This window comes from Taudactylus pleione, unplaced genomic scaffold, assembly GCF_031769625.1.
Source record: "Taudactylus pleione unplaced genomic scaffold, aTauple2 ptg000575l, whole genome shotgun sequence".
NCBI classification, from domain to species: Eukaryota; Metazoa; Chordata; class Amphibia; order Anura; family Myobatrachidae; genus Taudactylus; species Taudactylus pleione.
In genome coordinates, this window is record NW_028284977.1 from 1,084,741 (window position 1) to 1,093,932 (window position 9,192).

Genomic DNA, 9,192 nt, shown 5'->3' on the forward strand with positions numbered 1-9,192 from the left:
TCAAGATGGAATATTTTAGTGGGGACACATGACCTCAATTAACGATCTTAAACCACATGTATTAATGGCAGATATTGGACACAGATCTAATGATAACATAATTGTCATGGCTTCAGTGATCAACTGTGCAACTAGATGGCTGCTTTCAGATTTAAGTCCAACTCAGCATTAGGTCCATGGTTGGTATTGGGAAGTCAGTATCTCCATAGCCTAGAACTGTTTGCATGCATAGGGAAGTGGTCTCTCCAATACTCTAAAAAAAGTGGCACAGGGGGAATTGATTTTCATGGCATTGCTCCTTTCACCTAAGACTGCACTTCAACATGATTGTAACAGATGGTACACAAAGGCGTCTTTATAGGATCCAACTGAAAAATAATGAGATTCTAGAGCTCAAGCAGACACCAAAATCTAGATTAAAGTCTAGGCCAGGCAAAGGTAGCAGGTCTGTAGTGACAAAGCACATGGATAAGTATAGCCAGGAGGCCAAAATCCAAGATGAAGCCAATGTTAAAGTGCAGGAAGTTTATCTCTTTCTCAGGTAAAGGGAGATTTTGTGGCTCATCTATCACTGCACTCCCTGCAGACAGGGAAATCCTCATTCATACATATCAACAAAGATGACCAAAAATACTGCTACATTATTCTAATAATACAATTATTGATCACATTACTGAAAAATGTTTTACACACTCCGCAGTTAGTTAGTTTAAAATCTAAGTGAAAATCCACTAAGACATATTACAATGCACACTGTAAATATGACAGCTGCATGTTTTTATTAAGATATCACCTTCATACGCATTTTATTACATTATTACTGTGGTCATAACAGCAGGGCGCATGGAAGTAAAAATAAGACACCTTCATTAAACAAAATGAATATCAACAGGTGCAGAGAACAATGAGAAATCCTAGGCTAAAAATGATACATAGGGTACTTTGATAGAAGCACTGGTAAAGTGGTCAATGGCAGGTACATTTGTCCTAGATTTTTGGCCTATGTGTTCTAAAAAACCCCATGAGAAGTCTGTTTTGTAAGCAGACCAGAGTGTTGGCTTTTGGAAAAGCTGGTTCCATCCGCAGGCCACTCCATGTTTTGGGACTTTCAGCCTGGTAACAGGCTCATTTGGGCTTGCAGCTGGAAATGGCTAATATAAGCATGGTTTGTTTGTGGCTGAGGGTCTCACACCTGGGGGATCTGGCAGACCAGCCTGTTCAAAGACACTTGGTGATAATCCTTGTAAGTACTGTGCACGTGTTTTGTTGATGGTGAGGGCAATAGGCCCTACATTATTATAGAGAGGGAATCTGCTGTGTAGCTAGTGCCCAGCCGGGCTAGGACTTATGTTTATGTTTTGTTTATGTTTATATTCATTTGGCACAATAAAGACTGAGGCTGTCCAGTTTGTACAAGAGCCCACTGACTTGTATCCTGTTTCTACAGCTGCTGTGTGTGTAAAGAGGGAAACATTTCATTTAAAATATAAAGGGACAGATACCAATTTGTCAGGGTGGATATTAAGTTGTGTCCTTAGAAGTCCATAGAGGTGGTGTCCGTGGATGCTTAGGGAAGCCAGATTCTGCTTCCAAACCACACCCCAGGACAAAATGGAGGACATGGTTAAAGCCTTGTTCCAAGCTACGGCAGCTCAGCAAGAAGCTCCCAGGGCTCAGCAGGAAGCTACCAGGGCTCAGCAGGAATCCACCCAGGTGCAACTATTGGCCTTGGAGGCAGCCCAGAGGCAACAACAAGTCACCATCAAGGAAACCCAACAGGCCATAGTGGAAAACAGCCAGGCCATAAAAGAGGTGGTACAACAGCTTGCAGTCTAGTCAGGAGATGCTTCCCCTGCTCTTCTAACTAACACTCACAACATATGGGCCAGTCACTTTCAGGAAAAGAAAACCCAGAGTGATGATGTGGAGGCGTAACTTGAAGCCTTTGAAAGAACTGCCAAAAGAGAGAAGTGGCCTAAAGAGCAGTGGGCAAGTCTTGTGGTACCCTTCCTGTCTGGAGAACCACAAAAGGCCTACTAAGATTTATACCTGGATGATGCCAAGGACTATGCAAAGTTAAAACAGAAGATCCTAACCCACTTGGGAGTCACCTCATTTGTTCGGGCCCAACGAGTCCACCGCTGGGTGTTCCAAATGGAAAAACCTCCATGCTCACAGATGCATGAACTCATCCATCTAACCATAAAATGGCTGCAGCCCGAGATGCTTATAGGACCACAGATGGTGGAAAGAGTTGTGATGGACCGGTATCTGCGATCACTACCTGCATCTCTGCACAAGTGGGTGAGCCATGCAGAACCTAAGTCCGCAGACCAGCTAGTTGAACTGGTGGAGAGGTACATGGCAGCTGAGTAGCTGATGAGTGTGCCCCACCGAGACCCGATGGCACATCAGTGAACTCCCATTTACTTTTGTAAGACTGTTCCAGGGGAGAAGGGTGGTGGGTGGTGGAATGTACTCAAGACCGGGGGTGTGGAACCTAGAGATGGGCCAGCCAGGACAGGAAGGTTCCTACCACATAAAAGACTAGATAACAATGTGATTCAGTATCTCTGATGTGGTGCTTTTGGCCATATTGCAGCTAATTGTTCACTTACCTCTGAACCTATGCAATGTGATACTGCTCATGTCAACCGCAGGATGTCTTTCTTTGCACAACCAGCCTGTACTGCTGACCGGCAGGTTGAGACAGATAAGCACATGTGTATACGGACTGTAGAAGGCAACCGAGTAGTGGCTCTGTTAGATTCTGGTAGCCTGGTGTTTAAGTTAACTCTTAACCAGGTGTTGTTCCATAATAAGTAATATAGACTCCAATCTAGTATACTTGAGAATTTGTCATTTTATTAATTAATTAAATAAATAGATCAAGCCCTTAACTGGGACATATTCTCCCAGGGTTAATGCAGTAATAACCATGATTGACATTATCACACAGTACTTATACATTATTACAATATTCAGATTATACTCCCCTTATACACCCACTAACATTATCAGATAGACAAAGCTTGTTCTTGATTACTCCTCCTTGGCAATCAGAATCAAAACTGAATTATTTTAAGAGATACTCATTGCTTGCTGTATCCCCATATTTAGTTTGAGTATTTTTCTCAACACAAGGACACATATATGGGCATGCTCTCATTCACTGTGTTAGATAAACAGTTTTCCTTGGGAGCGGCCTTAAAGATACACACTAATTTCCATTTAAATCTGAGTTTGGACAGAGAAACAACATGGACGTACAATTGCCCTATTAAATCTCATGTACTGCTTCATTATACAGCATAAAACATATGTAAATATGGAATTATGTAAATTAGTCTTCGACACTGGTTACACTTATGAAAGCTGAACAGTTGAACCCCTTGAAGCATAAGGGGAAAACTGTTGGAGTGACCTGCATACATGGGGATACTCGGTATTATATTACTGCAGAAGTGTACATAGAAACACCATGTGGTTCCGCGATAGTCTCTGTGAGTGTGGTACAGGGCTTAATGTATGATGCAATATTGGGGAGGGACTGTGCTCACTTCTGGAAGTTGTGGGAAAACTGATTTTGCACAGAGGTAAATCACCCTGACTCGTTTGAGAGGGTTACTGACATAGCAGCAGAGTCTGAGATGTTCCCTTTTTCTAGTATGATTGGTGAACTAGAGAATGCAGAGCCTGATGGTGGCTCGCCAAGTGGTGTGCCTCCCACTGAGGTGGGGAGTGTTATTGAGCCCGTGGACCACCTGCCTGATCTTGAGGTCAGGAGAGAAGTCTTTGCTGTTGAGCAATTGAATGACCCTACTCTGGTAAAAGTGAGGGAGAATGTCAAGGTGATCAATGTTAAACCCATAGACCCCGATAGTCCTTTGTCATAGCCTCACATGGTAGCATGGCAGGATTTGTTATATCAGGTGACTAAGAAGGGGGAAGATATTGCGGAACAATTAGTAGTTCCCAAAGCATACAGAAGAAAAGTATTAGATCTGGCCCATGGTCATATAATGGCAGGCCACCTAGGGGTAGAGAAAACTACTGAGCGAATTGTGCAGAGGTTTTTTTGGCCCGGGGTCCATAAAGAGGTATCTGACTATTGGGCATCCTGCCCTGAATGTCAGTATCATACTCCATGGCCACATTTCAAAAGTCCCCTGGTTCTGTTACCCATTATTGAGGTTGCATTTGAAAGAATAGCTATGGATTTGGTTGGGCCATTAATGAAATCTGCCCAGGGCCATCAATATATTCTGGTGATAATGGATTATGCTACCCGGTATCCTGAAGCGATACCATTACGCAATACGTCAACCAAGACCATTGCTAGAGAATTAGTCCATGTCTTTAGCAGGTTGGGAATACCTAAGGAGATCCTGACTGACCAAGGTACCCCATTTATGTCAAAAATCATGAAGGAGTTATGCCGCCTATTTAAAATTGACCAATTAAGAACCTCTGTATATCATCCCCAGACCGATGGGCTAGTGGAGAGGATTAATAAAACTTTAAAACACACGCTAAGGAAAGTAGTGTACAAATATGGTAGAGATTGGGATTACTTGTTACCTTATTTGCTGTTGGCCATAAGAGGTTCCCCAATCCTCCACAGCATTTTCCCCTTTTGATTTATTGTATGAGAGACATCCAAGGGGGTTACTTGACATGGCCAAAGAGACATGGGAGGGGCAGTCCAGTCCCTATAAAACAGTTATTGAGCATGTTTCTCAAATAAAAGAAAGAATTGCTGCTGTGGTGCCGATAGTAAGAGAACACTTGGAACAGGCCCAACAGGCACAGCAGAGGGTGTACAACCACAATGCTCGCTTATGCAACTTTGCTCCTGGGGACAAAGTGTTGGTGTTGGTTACAACAGCAGAAAGTACATTTTGGCTAAATGGCAAGGACCCTTTGAAATCTTAGAAAAAGTGGGGCAGGTCAATAATAAAGTTTACCAGCCGGTGAAAAGAAAGCCAGAACAGATTTACCAGGTTTTGGGCCTTTCAACCTGGTAACAGGCTCATTAGGGCTTGCAGCTGGAAATGGCTAACATAAGCATGGTTTGTTTGTGGCTGAGGGTCTCTCACCTGGGGGAACTGGCAGACCAGCCTGTTCAGAGACACTTGGTGATAATCCTAGTAAGTATTGTGCATGTGTTTTGTTGATTGTGAGGGCAATAGGCCCTACCATTATAATAGAGAGGGTATCTGCTGTGTAGCTAGTGCCCAGCCGGGCTAGGACTTATGTTTATGTTTTGTTTATGTTTATATTCATTTGGCACAATAAAGACTGGCACCGATCAGTTTGTACGAGAACCCCTGACTTGTATCCTGTTTCTACAGCTGCTATGTGTGTAAAGAGGGAGTCCATTTACCCCAGGAGAGGGACCCCTATCCGGACTGTGTCACAGTACATAAAATACTGTGACAATGAAGCAAATATTTCATTTGTATTTTAAATATGATTTATAAATTACTCATTACTCCCTGTATAAGACCCCCAGATCTCAGTGCAATGACAGATGTTCTCCTGGATACAGAAAAGCTTCTAATGGAGGATTACATGTCTGCTGCTATGACTGTGTCCCTTGTTCTGAGGGGGAAATGTCCAATGTTACAGGTAGGGATGTGTCACACACAGGAAGAGTTATAGGCTACAATTGCTATGGGGAATGTGCTCAGGATAGAAGAAATTTGATAGAATTAAAAGAATGAACAGATGGCAAAAAAACAAAGTTCTTCATGTCACCAGTTCATTCAGTGATAAAGGAAGAAAAGTTACTCACACTAATGTATAAAATTCCACAATCTTAACACACCGCCCATCATGGGATGTAGTCGGCATCCCTACAGTCAGAATCCTGATGATCACTTTACCGACTATGGGCCCCGATGGGTCAAAATGCTGACAACTTCAAATGATAAGTAATAGGATTAGGCTGTGAGAGGTTTAGATTAGGGTTAGGCTGTGGTGGGAGGGGACAGTTAGGTTTAGGCTGCAGGAGGCAAGGGTTATATGTTAGGGTTAGGCTGTGGGAGGGGATAGTTAGGGATAGGCTGCAGAAGGGGATTGTTAGGGTTAGGCTGCAGGAGCGGAGGGTTAGGGTTAGGCTTTGGAAGGGGACAGTTAGGGTTAGGCTGCAGGAGGGGATGTTTGGGGTTAGGCTATGGGGAGGGGAGGGTTAGGGTTAAGCTCTGGGAGGGAATGATTAGGGTTAGGCTGTGGGGAGGGGTGGATTACGGTTGGGGTTAGGGTTAGCCTTAGAATACTTACAGAAAAATTGTTGCCATTTTCACCATTGGTATTCTGACCATCGGAATTCTGACCATCGGGTTGTTGTACCCAACCCAGATGCCGTATTGTGGTAATGTCAATTTTCCAGCTACTGTCTAAACTTTATTGAGTTTCAACAGTGATATACTGTACAAGGTGTGGCTGTTAAATAATGAGACTGTACTTGTAAAAAATAAACCATACTGCAAAGGGAGTGGGGGAACATTGATCTTGGACTATCCCAAAATGATTTTGAAAGCTTCACTCCTCTCACACAGATAGTTTGCTGTCACACATCATTCAAAGAAATTGTGTATTTCCCATGTTTTGTAAAAATTCTTAGTTCATATGTAGAGCAATGTTTTAACTTAAGATTTTTAATTAAATTTATCAAAACTCCCATAAAATCTTTCTGAATTCTAACCAAGGCTTATGGTTCAGAATGTATGTCACGTGCACATGTGTACACAGTGGCACAAAAGAGTTATCAATGGCCGTGAGGATGTCGAAGATGATGCATGTCCTGGAATTCCTTGCACATCAAAAAGAAATGAACATGTGGAAAAAATTGAGAAAACTGTTTGAAGATCATCAATTTAGCATTGAAATGATAGCAGAAATAGAAACATTGACAAATAGACTGTTATGCAAGTTTTGGATCAAGATCTAAACATGACAAAAGTTTTTGCTATTATGGTTGCAAGGTTTCTCACAGTAAGAAGATTGAAAGCAAATTTGCAAAAACATTTTGGAGCAAACTCAAGTAATTGAAGTAACATGGAACATCCAGTACAATCCTTAGACAAAACGCCAGCCCATGCACTGGAAAATACTATCAGCACGAAGAATGAAGAAAGTACATCAGCAAATCCAAATGAAAAGCCATGTTAGCTATTTTCTTTGATATCTAGGGTGTTATTTTGGAAGACAAAGTACCGGAAGGTGCATCAGTGAAACAACATTACTACAAAAATGTTCTAGTAACTTTGAGGTAGAGAATTAGAAGAAAGAAGCCAGAGTTCTGGAAAGATGGTTTCATCCTTTGTGATGCAGTTTTTGGCCGAGAAATAGATTGCGGTGCTAGAGCACTCTCCATACTCACCAGACCCAGCACCCTGTGACTTCTTTCTTTTCCCTAAAGTTAAATATGGATCAAAAGAACCCATTCTGCATCAGTTACTGAGGTAAAGAAGAAAACGACTGAGCTGCTCAGACAGCTGACAGATAATGAGCTACAGTGCGGCTCTGACCAATGGGAAATAAGAATACAGCGGTGTGTGGATGCACAAGGGGAGCACATAGAAGGGGAGCACATAGAAGGGGAGCACATAGAAGGGGAATGGAGTTAAAATATACTTAAAATAATTAGAAATAAATTATAGCATCAGTCTCGTTATTGAATAGCCAGACCTCGTATTCCAATTATATGAAAGACACACAGGTATTATACTTACATAGTATACTCTGTATAACTCCTCAGTATTGTATATGAGTAATGCAATATATATATAGCTAGATAGATAGATAGATAGATAGATAGATAGATAGATAGATAGATAGATAGAAAATATGTGAAATATATCAGATGGTAAAATGCTCAAGAAAAAGCATGAAGGTTATTTTTTGTTGATGTTTATTGAAATTTTATGTCCTTTAATGGTTTTATTATGAAAATCAATATCGGCCGCACAGGTAATGTGTTGATGTTATATTTAATTATAGACAGTGAGAGCTGCCATAGATGTCCTGATGATCAGTGGCCGGATGAGAGAAAAGTGAGCTGTATTCCCAAATCGTACGACTTTCTGTCATATGAGAAGGACATTGTGGTGCTAATTTCTGCAGTAACAGCTTCATCTTTCTCTGCCATAACATTATTTATATTAGGGAGCTTTATTTATTACTGGGACACTCCCATTGTGAAAGCCAATAATCGGGCTGTAAGCTTCATTCTCCTGGTCTCCATCTTGCTGAGCTTCCTCTCTGTGTTCTTGTTCCTCAGTCAGCCGATGGATATAACCTGCAGGCTGAGACAGGCATCATTTGGGATCTTCTTCTCCACAGCTGTCTCTTCTGTACTGGCCAAGACGGTCACTGTCTGCATTGCTTTCAAAGCCACCAAACCTGGCAGTCGCTGGAGGAAGTGGGTCACACTGAAAGTGTCTAATTATGTGGTGATTGTGTGCTCCTCTTTCCAAGCTCTGATCTGTGGTATCTGGCTGTCTATTTCTCCTCCCTACCAGGAGTATGACCATCACTCCTATCAGGGAATGATCATCATTCAGTGTAATGAAGGGTCAGTGATTGGGTTTTACTCTGTGTTGGGCTACATGGGGATACTGGCGGCTGTGAGCTTTGTTCTGGCTTTCATGGTGAGGACATTACCAGACAGTTTTAATGAGGCCAAGTACATCACCTTTAGCATGGTGCTGTTCTGCAGTGTCTGGATTGCAATGATCCCGGCCTATCTGAGCACCAAAGGGAAAGACACGGTGGCTGTGGAGATATTCGCCATATTGTCCTCATGCGCTGGAGTTCTGGGCTGTATATTTTTCCCAAAGATGTATATTCTGCTTATAAGACCTGAACTGAATTCCAGAAAAATCATCCTGGAGAAAAACAATTTATAAAACATCAAATATTCTATATGCAATTTAATATTTTATTTTGTGCACAGAGCATTGCATAATTTTATTGTACTATATTATGATTTATGTGAAAAAGTAAAAATACATTTTGAGCTACTGTATTATAGTGATCTGAATAAAGCAAAAATCACATGGGCAAAACACAAGTTAATGGGGTATGGTAATGCAATCCAACAGTCAGAACCCTGATGCCCAAGAGTGAGTAGGCTAACCCTTACATCTAACCGTCCCCTAACATTGTCCCATCTATCCCATAGAT

The 9,192-nt window shown here is 41.8% G+C and overlaps 1 protein-coding gene across 1 annotated transcript; it reads left to right on the forward strand.

Annotated features, from left to right (window-relative positions):
- The first annotated feature begins 323 nt into the window (after positions 1-323).
- Positions 324-8,915, forward strand: LOC148481527 (vomeronasal type-2 receptor 26-like). Its single transcript, XM_088453285.1, has 3 exons — positions 324-541; positions 5,516-5,631; positions 8,008-8,915. Exons 1-3 carry the CDS (start codon positions 324-326, stop codon positions 8,913-8,915), a joined length of 1,242 nt encoding a protein of 413 aa, XP_088309411.1.
- The last annotated feature ends 277 nt before the right edge of the window (positions 8,916-9,192 follow it).

Coding starts and splice junctions, on each gene's coding strand:
- LOC148481527 (XM_088453285.1), top strand. CDS start 324: ATGATTGTAACAGATGGTACACAAAGGCGTCTTTATAGGATCCAACTG. Junction 542..5,515: donor GAAGTTTATCTCTTTCTCAG/GTAAAGGGAGAT, acceptor TAAGACCCCCAG/ATCTCAGTGCAATGACAGAT. Junction 5,632..8,007: donor GGAAATGTCCAATGTTACAG/GTAGGGATGTGT, acceptor ATTTAATTATAG/ACAGTGAGAGCTGCCATAGA.